The sequence below is a fragment of the Tenebrio molitor genome, chromosome 1 (genome assembly GCF_963966145.1).
Source record: "Tenebrio molitor chromosome 1, icTenMoli1.1, whole genome shotgun sequence".
Taxonomy (NCBI): Eukaryota; Metazoa; Arthropoda; class Insecta; order Coleoptera; family Tenebrionidae; genus Tenebrio; species Tenebrio molitor.
In genome coordinates, this window is record NC_091046.1 from 3,845,664 (window position 1) to 3,864,437 (window position 18,774).

Consider the following 18,774-nt stretch of genomic DNA (forward strand, 5'->3'; position numbering starts at 1 on the left):
CAGAGATTATGTTTTTGTATTCCTCGAGTTAATAATAGAAACGTTCTGCCTTTGTATGCGGCTATGCCTAGATCTAACACCCTACTTCGTGCACCTATTCAATCTATGTCAAGTTTGTAAAGATTTTGACATCTATTACGTTTCTGGGTGTTATTTTCGAAAATCTCTTACGATCCATTTTGTAAATAAAAGTTACGATGAATATCATTTAGCATTAATTTAGTTTAATTTTTTTTTGTCATTTTTGCTCTGTAATTGGTTCTTCCAGAACTGTTGGGCAAATAAACATTATTATTATTATTATTATTATTATTATTATTTTATTATTATTATTATAAAAGAAAATTTAGAAAAACAATTTTATTTAAGAATTAAATCTATTTTAAAATCAAAATTAAACGGTAATAATTTAATTAAAGCAGTTAATACATATGCTGTTCCATTACTGACCTATTCTTTCGGTGTTATAAAATGGTCCAAAACTAATTTACAGAACATAAACATTAAAACTAGAGTTCTTTTTACAAAATTTAGTAAACACCATCCTAAATCTGCTATTGAAAGATTTAATTTACCACGCGAAAACGGTGGTAGGGGTTTTTCAAATCTAGAAATACTGCTAAAAAATCAAATTGCTTCACTAAAAAATTATTTCCTCAATAGAGCTCGTGATAACACCTTTTTCAATGCTTTGGTTTCAGCCGATAAAGGCTACACACCTTTAAATTTAAGTGATAATATAATTTCAGACATTGTTAAGCCAAATATACCTGACACAATAGCAAATATAAAACAGAAGTCTTTACATGGGAGATACTTTAAAGAACTGGAACAACCAGAAGTTAATATTCAGGCCTCTCATGCATGGCTTAAAAAATCAAATATTCATCCTGAGACTGAGGGTTTTATATTTGCAATACAAGATCGTGTTATAAATACAAGAAATTATAAAAAACACATATGCGGTTTACAATCGATAATTGATAAATGTAGGATTTGCGGAACTGAAGGGGAAACAATTGAACACATTATTTCTTCTTGCACCGTTTTGGCTCAAAGCGAATATAAAAAACGACACGATATATTGGCTAAAATTATACACATGAATTTAGCTGTGAAATTCAATTTATTAAAGAATACACAACCACATTATAGTTATACACCAGAAAGTTGTTTGGAAAATGACAGTTACAAGTTATATTTTGATAGAACAATTTTAACTGACATTCATATTAAGCATAACAGACCAGACATTATAATTTTAAATAAACAACAAAAGCAAGCATATCTTTTAGATATAGCTGTTCCAAATTCACATAATATAACACAGACATATAACACAAAAATTAATAAATATTTAGAGCTGTCCGTTGCTATGAGAAATCTTTGGTGTTTAGAAAAAAATTCGATTTTACCACTTGTAATTTCAGCAACGGGAATAGTACCGCAATCTCTTTTTAAAAATTTAAAAATTCTGGATTTAGATAACACATTGGTAGTTGAAATTCAAAAAGGTATATTATTATACTCATGTCACATCGTGAGGAAGTTCCTTAACATTGACACAGAACATAATACACAACAAAGTCAAAATGTGGAGGCAAGACGCCGGTAATTATGTTGATAAGCACTGCACTATTACTTGATAGTAATATCCGTAATAGTGTATGTACTCCGGCAAAATTGCCGTGCCGCCGGGTGGAGGTGGGATAGAACATTATTATTATTTTCTCTCAAGTCCGATTGTTTCAGTTGAACGGGTTTAATTTACAAATGTTTCATAATAATATAAACATTTCAGCTGGAGGATTCTTTATTGTGGATATGCGTCTGTTTTTCTCTGTTTGTAATGCAAAAACATCTTTTTCTTTTTGATAATTGATTTTTTCAGATGATTTCGGCATGTGGAACTTATCTAGTTATAATTTGGGAGTTTCTACATTTAACTGAACAAAATTGTTTTCCGCAGTTTTTCCAACAATAGAAATACCACTTACAACAATCTCTTAGTGCATTACGACTGAAGAACAGTCCTATTTCTCATTTGTTTCAACCAATTTCATTATGTGTATATTTTGTGAATTACATAATTTTTTTCAAGTAAACTGGTAAACATACCCAAATCAATTGATTAGTGATGTATTACCATGATTCAAAATGGCGCTTCAAACTCACCGCGTAACTTTCTTTTTAAATAAAATAATAATTTTATTGGGTTACACGGGAGTGTCATCTTTGAAATTTAATTCGTTGACAAATCAATTTGAAAGTGTCCAAACTGGATCGCCACTACCAAATTTGTGTGTAGTTGTTTCCTCACCATTTTGTATTTTGCTCATTTGAACCAGATCTTCAATTTTTTGATTAGTAAAACGTTTGTTTTCAACATAAGCGGCTGGATTTACATTTACATGACATTCGCTTTACTATCCTCAATCATAATTTTAAATAAAAAATACGAAAATGTAATCATCAATGTATTGAACGAGTTGGAAAAATTCCAGTCAGCAATGGAAAATTTCGAATATAAGAGACCACTCAAAGAGACTGTCATTATAAGCATATTGTTTGTTGAAACCATTTATCATTTGATGGCCGCATTTGTCCATATTTTCCGTATTTCCAAATAAGCTTTATGTTCGTCTTTGAGTATTTTATTTTCGTCAAAATATTGTCGGAAGGAACACTCCTTCTGTCGTACTTAGTTATTACACAATACTGCGATCATTTTAGTAAAAGTTCTCATGTAAATTATAGCAGAGTGTTCACCAAATACCAGTCCTTGTTAGAAGTGGCAAGAAAACTAAATAAAATATTTCCGTTCTTTTCCTACTGTATATTGCGTTTTATTTTGTGAGTATACTCCTGTGGGTGATATCACTCTATTGCAGTATTCACGACAATAAAGGAAATATACTGAACAACATTGAAGTTGTCGGTTTGGTGTTCGCGTTTTGGAAATTGATTGTGATTATCATAATACCTAGCGAAACTATGAAGAAGGTAGTTGAATGTAACTTTCTTTAAGATTTTAAACATATGATTTGTAGATCAACAAAATGAACAAGGCAGTATCTAAAATTGTACCAAAATATAAGGAACAGAAAGCAGTGAAAGGGATTAATTATTTTGACGAATTTACTTCTAAACATTATTTTCAGTTAAATCCGTTTGGACTGCAAATGCTGCACGATGACATTGGAATTTCAGCAGGAGGTTTCTTCACAGTCGACATGCATTTGTTTTTTTTCTGTAAGTGTGGCAAAACTAAAACATATAGATTTTTTTATGCAAAGTGTACTTTTCAGATTATTTCAGCTTGTGGGACTTACCTAGTTGTTGTATGGCAATTTCTACATTTCACTGATCAAAACTGCTTTTAACTTATGGTGTGTTTCATACAATTATTGACACTGAGTTAAACTCTCGAATTTATAGATATTAGTATACTTTACTAACAATTGTTTAATAAACACACCACAATAAATTATTATTATTGACAAATATTAACTGACGTGTTTCATTTGGGAGGCGTGGTTGGTTTCGACTCACAAAAGCTTTTGTGTATGATGAAGTCAGTTAGAATTTATTCCAATTATATTAATTACATGTAAATGTAAGAATTACTTGTACTACTATGTAGATTACATTACAAAAAAACACTGTATTATTCGAACGCCCTCTCTTTGCATTGCACAGTTTTGTTAAAAATAAATATGGTGCTCCAAACCGACAACATAACTTTCTTTTTGAAAAAAGTAATACATAATTTTGTTGAATTATATGGGAGTCTCTTCACTGAAATTTAATTCATCGACAAATCAATTTGAAAAATGTTCAAAATGGATGAGCAATATCATATTTGTTTGGAGTTTTTTCGGCAACATTTTGTATTTGGCTTTTATGAAGCATGCCTTCGATGTTGAAATCAGCAACATGTTTGTTTTCAACATAGGTGGATTAATTTATATTTACATGTCAGTCGTTACAATATGCTGTGTCACAATTTTAAATAAGAAACACGAAAATCTAACACTGAGTATACTGAACGACTTGAATAATTTTCAATTTGGCATGGAAGGGTTTAAATGCAAGAGGCCACTGAAAGAGATCGTCATTTTGAGCGTAATGTTTAGTGAAGCTACTTTTCAACTGACTGTTACATCGATTTATACTTTCTACAAACTTTTCTGTTCTGGTAACGCAAATAATACATTTTTATATTTTGAAATGACTTTTAGGCTATTCACTGAGTATTTAGTTCTGGTTAAAATACTGTCCGAAGGAATAATCGTTCAGTTTTATTTAGTTCTGACCCAAGTCTGTGATTGCTTTAATAAAAGTTTCCACGAAAACCGTGGAAATGTTTTCATCAAACACCAGTGCTTGTTAGAAGTGGCAAGAAAATTAAACAAGAGATTTTCTATTCCTTTTCTCTTACACATTGGGTTCCATTTTATTAGTATACTCATGTGGGCGATGTCAGTCTATTGTGGTATTCACGACAATAAGGGAAAGATATTCAACAACGTTGAAATTGTCGGTTTGGTATTCGCGTTTTGGAAACTGGTTGTGATTATCACAATTCCCAGCGAAACTATGAACAAGGTAATTGAATGTAACTTCTTTTAAGATTTTGAACATATCATTTGTAGATTAACAAAATGAACAAAACAATATCTAAAGTGGTACCGAAATATAACGAGCAAAAAAGAGTAAGAGAGTTTAATTATTATTTTTACAATTCTATTTCCAAATATTATTTTCAGTTGAATCCATTTGCACTGCAAATTCTGCACGATAATATCAGAATTTCGGCCGGAGGTTTCTTCACGGTCGACATGCAGTTATTTTTTTCTGTAAATGTGGCAACACTGAGACATAAAGTTTGTGTTTTGAAATGTATTTTTCAGATTATTTCAGCTTGTGCGACTTATTTAGTTGTTGTATGGCAGTTTCTTCATTTCACTGACCAAAACTGTTTTTAATTAATGATGTGTTTAATAATAGTATATTATGGAACAAGATTGATAAACGACACTTTAGACACGAATTTTATCAGGCGGAGCGTAGTGGAGCGAGTGCTTAATAAACGAGTGTCTAGAGAAGTTTATAAACGAGTTGCATACAATGCGAGTACTTTTTCTACGACCAAAATGAACAATGCAAATATAACACGTAACTTCTTTATTCAACGTTAATTTAAACATAAAATTCGAACCTGATAAGTGACAAGTAACTTTATTTTCAGTGTCACATGATTTTTGCTATTAAAAAAACCAGAGCATGACTTAAAAAAACCGTTGCTAATTTCACCTCGTGACTAAAACGCACAAAGTCACAGCTTGTCAAGGTGTATCTAAAAGATCACTTAGCGTCATGGAAACATATGCGATAAATGGCGTTTTAAACATAGGAGTAGAAAAAATGTTGTTACACAATCTAGGACTGGTTTACAAATCTACGAGGGGCGTGATGACCAACTCAATAGACCGGGACCAATAGCTTAACGTGATTTCCGAATCACGAGATAGAATATAGCCTTTTTTTTTGGCCCTGGGTCGGAATCGAACCCGCGACCCTCGCGTCCCTGAGCCGAAACGGACTCCCTTAGGCTGTATTCTACCTAGGAGTAGAAAAAATTATTGATATCAGGACTCATTCTCGAGCTTAATTAATATACTTTACTAATAAATGTTTAATAAAAATAGGACAATACATTCGTTTAATTTATTCTTGACCAATATTTACTGTCGTGTTTCAATTGTGAGGCATCGCTAGTTTTGACTCATAAAAGCTGCAGTAAATAATGAAAAGTCAGTTAGAATTTGTTCCAACTACTCTATTTATTTACATATTATCTAATTTATGGTTAAGTAATTTTATTTAAACAAAGAGTAACTCGTAAATTACTATTTATGTACCAAAAATGATCAGTGCATTATTTTGACGTCAAATCCCACCTCACTGCCCTAATAGAGTTTTGTTAAAAATAAATATGGTGCTACAATCAGGGAACGTAACTTTCTCTTTGAATAAAGTGATCATGTTTTTGAATTACATGGGAGTCTCCTCATTGAAATTTAATGCAGTGACAAATCAATTTGAAAAAATTTCAAAATGGATAATCACTATCAAATTAGTGTGGAGTTTTTTTGTCAACATTTTGTACTTTGCGTTGATAAACCATGCCTTTAATTTTGCAACTAGCAAAGTGTTTGTTTTCAACATAGGAGGATTAATTTATCATTACATGTCAGTTGCTTTGTTGTGTATTGTTACAATTTTAAACAAGAAACATGTGAATTTAACAGTGAGTATGTTGAACGACTTGAACACGTTTCAACTTGCAATGGAAGATTTTGAATACAGATTACCAGTGAAAGACGCTGTCACTTTAAGCACAATGTTTGTTGAGGTTTTTTATCGTTTGTTGGCCATATTTGTGCATTCTTTCTACCAGTTTACTTCCACTCGAAACGCAAACACCACTCTTCTATATTTCGAAGTGACCCTTGCATTTATCATTGTGTATGTAGGTTTAGTCAAAGTATTGTACGAAGGAATACTTCTTCTATCGTATCTAGTTGTTGCACAATGCTGCGATCATTTTAATAAGCGATTGCACGAAAATGATGAACTTGCGTTAACCAAATACCAGTGCTTGTTACAAATAACAAAAAAACTAAACAAAAGATTTTCTGTTCCATTTCTCTTATATATTGGATACTATTTTGTAAGTACACTTATGTGGGTGATAACAGTCTATTGTAGTATTCACGACAATAAGGGAAATCTACTGAACAACTTTGAAATTGTTGGTTTGATATTCACATTTTGGAAATTGTTTGTGGTCATCATAATTCCCAGCGAATCTATGATGAAGGTATTAAAAAGTAGCTTCTTTTCTAAAGATGTTAAATACATGATTTGTAGATTAATAAAATGAAGAAAGTAATATTCAAAATTAAGGAGCAAAAAACCGTAAGAGAGATAAATCATTTTAATCTTTTTTTAAATACAATTTTCAGTTGCATCCTTTTGCATTAGAAATGCTGCACGTTAACGACAAAATTTCAGCTGGAGGTTTCTTCACAGTCGACATGCATTTACTTTTTTCTGTAAATTTGACAAAACTGAAAGAACTCTGGTTTTACAAATTCATTTTTCAGATGATTTCAGCGTGTGAGACTTATCTAGTTATTGTATGACAATTTTAGTCATCAAAATTGTTTTTAATTTTTTAATGTTTGCCATCAAGTAGATTAGAAGTACTCAAATTGTTAACAAAATAACAAACACTGGAGCTAATATTTGATGTACATTACCAACGACATGATGCAATAGATTCGATCGATTAATATTGTTGTGTTTAAATTATGGGGCATGTTTGGTTTTGACTCTCATTTAGTTAATAATGAAAAGTCAGTTACTATTTGGTTCCAACTGCTTTAGATATTTAAATTATCTTATTTTTGGTTGAAGACTTCTCTTTAATACAACTGTAACTTCTACTATTCATTCAATCAAGAGACGAATTGATAAAAAGATTATGGTTTTACAAACAGACAGCGTAAATTTCTGTTTGAATAAATTGGTAATTCTGTTGCATTATATGGGAATCTCTTCGCTGAAATTTAATGCATTGACAAATCAATTTGAAAAATGTCCAAGATGGATCACCACTATCCAAATAGTGTGGAGTTTTTTGGTCAACATTTTGTACTTTGCCTACATGAACCACGTCTTCAATTTTAAAATCAGCAACATGTTTGTTTTCAACATAAGTGGAAGAATTTACATTGACATGTCAGTCATTTTATTATGCACTGTCACAGTTTTGAATCAGAGGCATGAAAATTTAACACTGAATATATTGAACGACTTGAATAAATTGCAACTTGCAATGGAAAATTTTAAATACAAGAGACCACTGAAAGAGATTGTCGTTTTAAGCGTGATGTTTGGAGAAGCCATTTATCGTTTTATCTCTGTATCTGTTCATATGTTCTACTACACTGGTTCCATTCGTGACGCAAATTTCTTATATTCCGAACTGGGTTTTCTGGTGTTCATTGAGTATTTTGCCCTAGTGAAAATATCGTCCGAAGGAGTACTCCTTCTGTCTTATTTGGTTATTGCACAATGTTGCGATCATTTTAATGAGAGATTCCACGAAAACGATGAAAGTGTTTTTACCAAATACCACTGCTTGCTAGAAGTGGCACGAAAACTAAACGAAAGATTTTCTATCCCGTTTCTGTTATACATTGGGTTTCATTTTCTGAGTACATTTATGTGGCTGATAATAGTTTATTGTAGTATTCACGACAATGAAGGAAAGATTCTGAACAACATCGACATTTTTGGTTTGATATTCACATTTTGGAAATTGCTTGTGGTGGTTATAATCCCCAGCGAGTCTTTGAAAAAGGTTTTGTAAATCAACTCCTTTTTGAAACATATTAAAGCAATACTTTTTGTTCGGTACCTCCCTAGAAAGTGAACCTGTATCCATAGTTATCAGTGGGTAAAGGTTTCTCTTTCGTTCACTTCATTGTCGCTCATCGTTTTTCGCTCACTGGTTTTCATTTATTCGTAAATTTTTCCAATTCTTTCTGATAACATAATTTTGATTTTTTAGGCAACATTTGCCTCTTCCAACATCAAGAACATATAACACTTCATCATCCGTTTTCACCATTTCCACAATGTGCAACCACTTTATTGACGTTACAGAACTTTGTTTATTTTGTATTTTATTTTTTCTATAGCAACAGATCCGTTCAAAAATGTTATTTATTTTTATTTAAAATTTTGAATAGAAAGTTACAGACTCAATTTCTAAGGAGGTATCGAACAAAACCAAATTACAGCACTCGAGAGTAAGGCCGCTTTCATTCACTTGAATTGCATAGTCCACTCAGCTCCGCTTCGTGGACACACACGCAATTGGCGTGAACGAAAGCTTTGGTTTCCTCACTCTTACTGTAAATAATTATTGTAGATTCATAAAATGAATATGAGGATATCTAAACTTGTGCCGAAATATAAAGGACAGAAAACAGTAAGAAGGTCAAGCAATTTTTACGATTCTTTTTTTCTGAAATACTCTTTTCAGTTTGCACTACAAATGCTGCATGATAATATGATCATTTCAGCTGGAGGTTTTTTCACAGTCGACATGCATTTATTCTTCTCTGTAAATCTGGCAATCCTGAAACCAACAGATCTGTTTTGAAACATCTATTTTTCAGATCATTGCAGCTTATGGAACTTATCTAGTTGTGCTGTGGCAGTTTCTACATTTGAGTGACCAAAACTGTTTTTAATATCGTTGACATCATAACAAACACTCGACTTGATATACTTTACTAACAATATGAATTATATGATGCCGTAAACTCGATCAATGAATTTTGTTTACAAATATTTGCTGTCGCATTTAAATTATGGAGCTTAGTTGGTTTTGACTGTCAAAAGCTTCAGTCAACAACGAAAAGCCAGTTAGAATTTGTTCTAGTTACTTTAATAATTTGCATCTGATATTTATTATAGATAACTACTCATGTCCGAAATTTGTTTGTTGAATCAATACTGTGGTTGCAAATAGAAATGGTGTTGCAAACTGACAGTGTAACCTTCTTTTTGACTAAAGTAATAATTGTCTTGAATTACATGGGAGTCTCCACACTGAAATTTAATTCATCGACAAATCAATTTGAAAGATGTTCAAAGCGGATCACCACTCTCAAATTTCTGTGGAGCTTTTTCCTCAACATTTTGTACTTTGTCTACATGAATCACGCCTTCAGTTTTAAAATCAGCGACGTGTTTATTGTCAACATAGGTGGATTCGTTTACTTTTACATGACAGTCATTTTATTATGCAGTTTCACAATTTTAAATAAAAAGTACGACAATTTAACAATTAGTGTATTGAACGACTTGAATGCATTTCAATTTGCAATGCCACGTTTTAAATACAAACGACCACTGAAAGAAACTCTTGTTTTAATCACAATGTTTGGTGAAGGTATTTCTCGTTTCATAGTTGTAATTATTGGTATGTTCTCCCAATTTACTTCCATTTCAATCGCAAGTACCAATCTTCTGTTTTTCAAGACAAGTTTTATATTTATTGTGGAGTATGTAGGTTTAGTAAATATATTGCACGAAGGGATGCTCCTCCTGTCGTATTTAGTTATTGCACAATACTGCTACAGTTTTAATAGGAATTTCCACGACAATTTTGGAAGTGCGTTTGTAAAGTACCAGTGCTTGTTGGAAGTGGCAAGAAAGCAAAACCAAAGATTTTCTATGCTCTTTCTGTTATACATTGGGTTTCACTTTGTTAGTACATTCATGTGGGTGATAACACTCTATTGTAGTCTTCACGACAATCAAAGAACCAACATTGAAATTCTTGGTTTGCTATTCACATTTTGGAAACTGCTTCTGATTATCGTCATTCCAAGTGAGTCTATGAAGAAGGTGAGGAGAGGTGTTAAAGACAAGATTTGTAGATTGCGAAAATGAACAAGGAAATATCCAAAACTCTGCCCAAATATAAGGAACGGAAAGCAGTAACAAGGACCAATTATTTTCACAACTTTTTTCACAATCTTAGTTTCAGCTGAATCCATTTGCACTGCAAATGCTGCACGATACCAACAAAATTTCTGCTGGAGGTTTCTTCACAGTTGACACTCATTTAGTTTTCTCTGTGAGTATGACAAAACAGATTTACTCGTGATTTTACAAAATATATTTTTAGATCATTTCAGCTTGTGGAACTTATCTAGTTGTCGTATGGCAATTTCTACATTTCAGTGACCAAAATTGTTTTTAATTTATGACATCCACCAGAAAACATTTGTTGACATCGTGAAAAACACTACATATTTTACTAAAAAATCTGCACATACAAATAAAATTGCAGTCTTTCTGTATTTTTTGAGTTAATTATGCCATACAGATGATTTTCTAGCAGTTTTTAGAACTTTTGTCTTTAGTTCTTATTTGAATTGTTGGAAAGGACACATTCCTGATTGTGCACTGTAATTCGTGCACACAATATGTCGTGTAAAGAGTTCGCCTCGCTTATTTTTTTTTTGCATTACAATACGTCAGAAGTTAGTTTTTCGTTTAATTTTTGTTAGAAGAAGTAACTGGAATTTTTAGTTGAATTAAAGTTAAAATAAGCGTTACTGTGTCATGTATATTAAGGTACCTCTCCCGCTAATTTTTGATCTACTGGCGAAAAAACAAAGCCATAAACTCTAGACCACTCTATTTTAATTTCAAGGCTGCAAAAACGCAAATATCACTTAAAGTCATTCGTTTTTGCATCTGTTTCGCCTCCCGCATGTGGCGGCCATAACGCCGGAAAAAAATTTGAGAAAATCTCCGAGTAGGTACAAGCCGGTTCCTGTTCAGCCGCCATTTTGTGGTAACCCTACACCTCGCAAATGTCGCCACTTGTAAAAACATTTATTCACAAAGTGGAATTTCTTCGCATCGTTTTTGTACGAAACGTGAAATGTCTCGTTATGGATCTGGTAACTTTATCCGTTAAAAACACATATGTCACGCCATTTCCGTTAAGTCTGTGCTGGCTTCCGGTGTAATGGTAGCGGTCAGCGACGATTCGCCATGTCTGGATCGGCTACCAAAGCGGAAAATTAATCAATGAGACTGGACAACCCTCATGGTTTCATTTGAATATTGACAGGAAGCGCCCATGCGGGTGGTTGGGCTCTCACGGCCAGCTGAAAATTCGTTTGATTTTTTTTAGACTGCGTCGGAGATTTCGCCACCTCGGTCCAATCAAGGAATAAATAAAATAAGGAGCGCCCACGTCCACCAATTTAATCCCGTGAGATTTACTGGAGCTGATATTGAGAGAGACATTGCTGAAATATAGCTAAAGCGGATCAATTCGGTGTTTATCGAATAAACAGCATCAGTCAATGAAAGCATCGGCAATGTTTATGCGGGTGAGTCGCTAGTTATTATCCTATTAAATTACTACACTAGACTCTTATTTTATTACATGTAATATAAAACCATCTAAATCTTGTTTGTATTTATTAGGGCCTGACAGATCCATTGTCGTCGCTTATAAAAAACAAATATTTTATTTCATTTGTGTAAATGTTAACCAATCGGTGCCAAAGAAAGCACAGAGGCGGTTTGGAACCCTGGGGCACCGATTTCAGTTTCCATCGTTTACTCATATTCGCGATCGGACCAGATAAAAATAGTAGATCATTAACTCGGTATATACAAACTGTTCGTTTATTTTTTATATGAAAATTCAAGCTGCCAGAGTTTTAGGGATCGTTAAAAAATTCATGTGGAGGAGAGCTTTGAAGCAATATTTTTTACAGTCATTTATTTGTTGAAATTTATAACAAAATTATTGTTAATAAATTGTCGTAAAATGTCTGGTGGCAAGCCAAGTGTCACCGAATTCAACAGACACACTTAATGAGGTATAAATTTTTGATGAAGCATATGCCAAGGAATCAAGTCCTTCCCAATGATGAAATTTTTTTTTACAATTTTATGTCAGCACCACAAGAACGACATTCTCAGATGTGCTGCTCCGGGTTCACGAGTCATATTATCGCTTTTTCATAAATGTATTTTTGGGACCGACTCACTGATTATTTGTGTCAGCGACTGCTCTCCCACGATTATGTCGTTACCGTTAGAAACGCACTAAAATAAAGTGACAGATTGTTTTGCATTATCGCTGTGATATCCTCTTACTACCCAACCCTATTTCAGCCAATGAAAATCGTTGCTTGCGACACATAAAGATTATATTTTGTCTCCAAGATAAAAAACGTTAAAATTAATTTGTGGTCAAATGGTCTGGAGGTTGCTTTTGTTTCTGTTAACGTATGGCGTAGCTTCAACGACTGTCAAATTATGTAATAGCCGTCATTACCCGCTTGTTGAATATTTATTTATTGATTTATTAGACATCTCTGTAATTTAATGAGAGTCATTAACGTACAGATTTTTCATTAAAATACAAGTTTATAACCAATAGAAATGCGACAATATGCGGTCAATATCAAATGTTCCCACGAGCATCTGATAGATCTAAAATTTATCAATTTTGACGTAGAAAAAATAGTAAATGCAACTCACATAATGACTATTAAGACACTCGTATTCATTACGGCACGATGGCTCGTGCCGTAATTCTCATACTCGTGTCTTAATAGCCATCATTAAATGCTCGTTGCATAATATACTCATTAGAACATTTTCATTATTGGAATACTAAAAATAATTTCCTAGTGGTTTTCGCCCTATTTCAAAATTGTCCATTTTCTAAAATAAATCCTGCACAGGTCTAGGAAGAACATCCTCTTTGCTGATAGATGTAGCATTACTGCCGCATAATTTTCCAGTTAGTGATTTTAAGTCGACCACTTTAGTACGATGTAATTAAAAAAATGTTTTTTTATTTATAGCTCACGTCCATAAATTTGTAGAACATTACGATTGTGCTTCTTGTAGAGAATTTGACCTTGTTTTGGAATTTTATATAATCTCAATTACAGTGATTGTTTTTAAAAATATTTAATCGAAAAATACTTCAAATTGTATTCAGTCATTTCACTTTACATAACTTTCACATTTACGCAATTGAGTAAATCTTTATAATATAATAATAAAAAGTTCCGTTGTGTAATTCAAAATTGAATTGCGAAATACGAAATTTTTGAATGTTTTGAGTAAATTGACGGAATTGTATTTGTGTAAAAAAAAGTGTTAGAAGGAATGTGTGCAAAGCCTCTGTTTCCAGTAAACTGTTCTGCTCCAGTGATTTGTGAACCATCTGTTGCGTCCCCCTCCGAAGAACCTGACCCTTTACAACGTGCCAGGAAGGGTAAGTCGTACACCTTCCGGTCGTGTTGAGCACACGTTAAAAACCAACAGCACGTGCCAACGGAAAATATGCAGACACATCCGTCGAAGAGGACCTTCGTCCATCTGCCAGCGACCAAATTAACCGACAGAGTATATCACCAACGCCGCGATTTACGAATATGACGAAAACCCATCGTAGATTTCGAACAAGATGCAAAACAACAGGCAACATGTGGAGCATAAAAATAGGTATTATAATAATAACTCGAAATCGGGTCAATTAAAGCAATAGTCGCCGAAGTGAATTAATAAAACGGCAGACGCGCTGACGCTGCACCAGAAATAATATTATAATAAATCAAAATTGTGAAAATGGGTTATGTAAGGAGATTATTTCGGTTGTGTAAATATTTAGAGTGGGATCCTGAAAGGATCGCGCCTCGGGTATTCTCCCCCAATTTAGCATAATTCAATAACTGCCGCGGTTGACAACAAAACAATAAGTTATTTTTAAGCTCGTTGAAATAAATAAAAATTGCGGGAGCGTATTGTTCGCGATGCAGGAAAATTTGTACTTACAGAAGTAGAAGCACATCAGGAAGAGGAAAATTTTATCCATGGCAGGGACACCGGACAACAATTAAACGATTAAGTACTTTGTTGTAACAATGTAGCACTTTTAAATTTGCACGGTGTTATGCGCGCATGTGTCCTTTGCGTTGCGTCTATTTTAAAAACTAACGAACCACTAACCCAGCTCACTTGAAGTTCAACGGCGAACTGCCTTCGGTTCTATTTTAAAGTTCTAAACCACCATGCAGAACCACCGGTGCATGATGTACATGTGGTCAATGGTCAATTGCGTTACGGACGGACCGGCTAATTTCAATTTATTTATTTCACCTATGCCTTATATCCTCCCGATGCCGCGTTTAATTGCATTGTGTGTTTGCACTGCCGCTACTGATTAATTGAAGGCTCTTTCTGTTCCGACTTCCTGATCCAATTGCCATCAACGCGATTATCCGATTTTATTTGATGCGATTGTTGACCGCATTTTTGATGTGCTTCAAACAGCGCAGCTTAAAAAATAAAACTGCCGCATGTGGTATTATCCTTTTCATCACTTTTGCACCAAGGGTTGCTCTGTAATGGTTTCTGCAATTATTGAATTCGATAAACTTTTATAATTCTATTCTTTTTACATGAAGCAAGATAATATCGAATCATAAGTATTCAGAATACTTTTTTTTTTGCAAATCATTGACAGAGCAGTAGTTTATGTCGGGTGTTCATTTAAATGTATCCTCAAAGTAGGCGTTCAAGAGTCGATTGTGAACGCATCACGGATTACAGATCACCGATCAGCTGTTTAAATCTAACCTCACTTTTTGCGTCGTTTATGTTTTTATGCTGCAGATATGATTTAAAGCTTTTTATAATGCTCTATTGTAAACCGTCGTGAATATCAAAACCTGTAATCATGTTGTATGACATTGATTGTCATTTTTTTTCTCATTTTTTTGACATTTTGTTGACATGAGCAATGAGCATGATCAGATTGTTTTTTAATTTGTGACATCGACGACCAAAATTTATTGCTCGCGACTGTACCTACGTACAGGGCTATTGACATAAGAGTACGAGCTGTACTACCCTAACATACAACCCAAATTACATTTACATTACAAAAACCATAGTGCCGGTAGTGTAATGTGGGTTGCATGGATGTTAGGCTCGTACTCTTATGGGAATAACCCTGTGCTATTGCAAGCACGGAATTTCGAGCATACCCGGACCGCAGTCACCTCGAGTTGCGGAGACCGTTGGTTTCTGATGAAATATCCTTTTATTTGCACCACCTGTCACGGAAGGTCAATCCTAAGTGTTTTACTGACACCACACAATAGAACGTATAAACAAATGATTTCTTTGGTTATTCTGACACGAGCGACTCCCCTTGAGGGTTCTCCTCCGAATCTCCGAGGCTTCTCAACGTAAAAGAAAATTGACCTCGAAAATGGAGAATTCGGTCACACGAAGGTGTAAGGCCGCCTTAACACCAAGGCAACAATTGGCAACATGTTGCCTGCAACATTTTTTTAGTAATGTTGCCGGTCATTACTAAAAAATGTTGCCGGCAACATGTTGCCAATTGTTGCCTTGGTATAAAGGCGGCCTTAAGTCGGCCTTACACCAAGGCAACAATTGGCAACATGTTGCCTGCAACATTTTTTAGTAATGTTGCCGGTCATTACTAAAAAATGTTTCAGGCAATTCGGAGATATCCGTCATCGCCTCGCTTGTCCTGTCTTTTATCTCTCCTTGTTGTTTCACATTTTTTGAAATCGTTTTGCTTTTTTCGCTTATTCAATTCCTGGACTGAAACGCAAAATGATTTGTCCTTGCGGCTCATGTCTCGCAGTCACTGACGCCAACTAACAATCTATGCTGTGTCGTAGAGTTTGTAACCAAAATTTCCATTAACTCTATAAAATCTGTTTTGGGACTGTCATGGAGATGACCAGATTGCGAAAATAGCTATTTATGCACCAAGGGCGTTACAACGATGATTACGCCCGGAGCACGATGAATCCAGCTCGAGGGCTTTAGCCCGAGAGATGGATATCGTCTGATGGGCGTAATCATTCGGTGACGCCGTGGTGCATACAATATTTTATTTTTCACTATACGTGTTCTTTAAAAAAAAAAATTGGCATCTTTGCAATTATGAATTGATGAGGGCGTTATGAATTCATTACGCCCGCTTATTCTTATTAGGTACGCCCTGTTTTATTCCCCGGTTGTTATGGACATGTTTACGTATTTCGTATCCTAGGAGTTATCATGCAATTATAATAAAGTGAAAAATAAAAGTGTTTTACTATCGATCAAGCCGATCTAAATTCTTTTCTGGAGGAAAAACACTCAGAAATGCTTGAAAATTTTAATGCAATTTTCCTGACTTTAAAAGGTGACTTCACTTGCTTGCGGCGACCCCAGCGACCTTTGCACCCCCGGCACCCCTCTCGTACTCGCAAACGCTAAAGAATAAATCCCAATGTGCTTGCATTATCAAACCAAAAAAGCCTAATCAAGATGTATCTGTTTTAAAATCTAATATAAGAATTGAAAGTCCCTATGTTAAACGTTGTGCCCCCAAAATGGGACAATCACTTGACCGGGGTCAGGTTAGGTCAGGTCGGGACAACTAAAAATTTGAAGAAGCACTGTGCAATGTTTGCAATCCCTGCATAAGTGTTGGTGCGAAAACATCAAGTCGACGCCCCAAGAGTTTTCGTATCATCTGCAGGAAAAAATGCCACTTTTTAGTGTGACTCACTTTCTTTACTACAAGTGCGTCGCTGCTCGCAACATTTTTGGAATGTGTTGTCGCTTACTCGAATTCAAATGTGGTCGAAATGAATGATAATTTATTTGTGTAAAATCTGGTTTTTCACTAGTTTAAATCGTTATGCGGCACGCAATATAATTCAGGAAACCATTTATTTTTCAAAAATTTACATTTTTGGTTTGACGTTTAGATTTTCTTTTTGTCTCTAGTGTTGAAGAAACACGTCGTGGATTTAGGGTCAAGGACACTGCGAAAAATTACGCTGGTCCGCATTAACATCTTTCTTTTGCCGGAAGATGACAAGAATGACATTTGTCAAAATTCCCCCTCTTGCGTTCCGCCCCCGGGGTGGCACCCACACTTTTTGTGCTACCACTTTGCCTAGCCTTCTAAGATGATTAGAAATATGGTTTATTTAAAATAATGCTATACGATGGTCCACCCTGTATATCTGCTCCTCACTTGGCAGATTCAGCTTCTATAATAATTACTGGTCAAAAATTGGGACTAATAACAGAAAAAGTTTTATATGAGATGTATGAATTTCGAATACGCGGAGGACAATCGATGATTCCACATAGATATGCGTTAGCTAATAATAATTGTTACTTTTATAATGAAAAATATGCTAAAACGGACAAACTATCAAAAGAAGAAACAGAACGTAAAGGAACCGCACCACCTGCCGAACTGGATCCTGCACCTTGCCCGTCGGCTCTCACAATTACCGCGGCCGCAATCCACGGAGGACCCAACCGGACTATTCCGGGAGAACTTCTTCGGGCTCCGGCCCTCGCCGCCGCCGTCTTGTCACAAAAACGAAAAACAGCAGAGGCGAAGCAAGATAAGGAGGACACAAAAAGTTGTCCTCCCCGATAACCACTCGTTTCCTGACGAGGTCACGTTATCATCGCCACGAACAACCCGTAGTAAAAAAATGAAACCAAAACGAAATTACCGTGTTCCCCCTTATCCCGCTAGGAAACCGGGGACGAAGATTCTCCCTTCGGTGCGGGGTTGTGGAGGCGGTCCCCCGTTGAGTGGGGCCGGCGTCCCAGTGATCCGGGGAGAAAGCAAATCCGCCTTCCCGGCGTCGGTCACTCCAGACCTGGACCTTTCCCTTGAGGGGTCCCCTAATCCGCCGCAGCGCCAGGCGTCGATCCTCCCAGAACACTCGACCCTACCTCCGGGACCCCATCATGCCTTCGCACCTTCACACTGGAACTGCCCGTTCACCACTGACTCTTTTCTTTTTCCCCCACGACGGTCGAATACACTTATAGTCCATTCAAAAATCAAAAAACCACTAACGTCGCATTTTCCTCGATAATTGTAATTTTGAGGTTAAGTATTTATTAAGTGTCTTATTTTTATGGGCATGTTTAAGCAAAAATAATAAAAATTAATAAATAACTGAATCGTACTGAGCAGTAATAAAACAATTTGAATGAAATTCCAAGCAACTGAATTTTATTTTGAATCAAATGTCATAATTTATAGTTACAAACACTCAAACAGTGCAAGAA

At 34.9% G+C, this 18,774-nt stretch overlaps 1 protein-coding gene across 3 annotated transcripts in view; it reads right to left on the reverse strand.

The window, feature by feature from the left end:
- LOC138125367 (uncharacterized) overlaps nucleotides 1-14,737 on the reverse strand; it is a 71,035-nt gene extending 56,298 nt beyond the window's left edge. The window contains exon 1 of one of the 3 annotated variants that reach the window (XM_069040640.1): nucleotides 14,473-14,737. In XM_069040640.1, the coding sequence (XP_068896741.1) occupies nucleotides 14,473-14,512 (40 nt within the window). In that variant the 5' untranslated portion in view covers nucleotides 14,513-14,737. The remainder of the gene's footprint in view (nucleotides 1-14,472) is intronic. The other 2 variants (XM_069040644.1, XM_069040652.1) reach the window with 2 other exon arrangements.
- Between the last annotated feature and the right edge of the window lie 4,037 nt (nucleotides 14,738-18,774).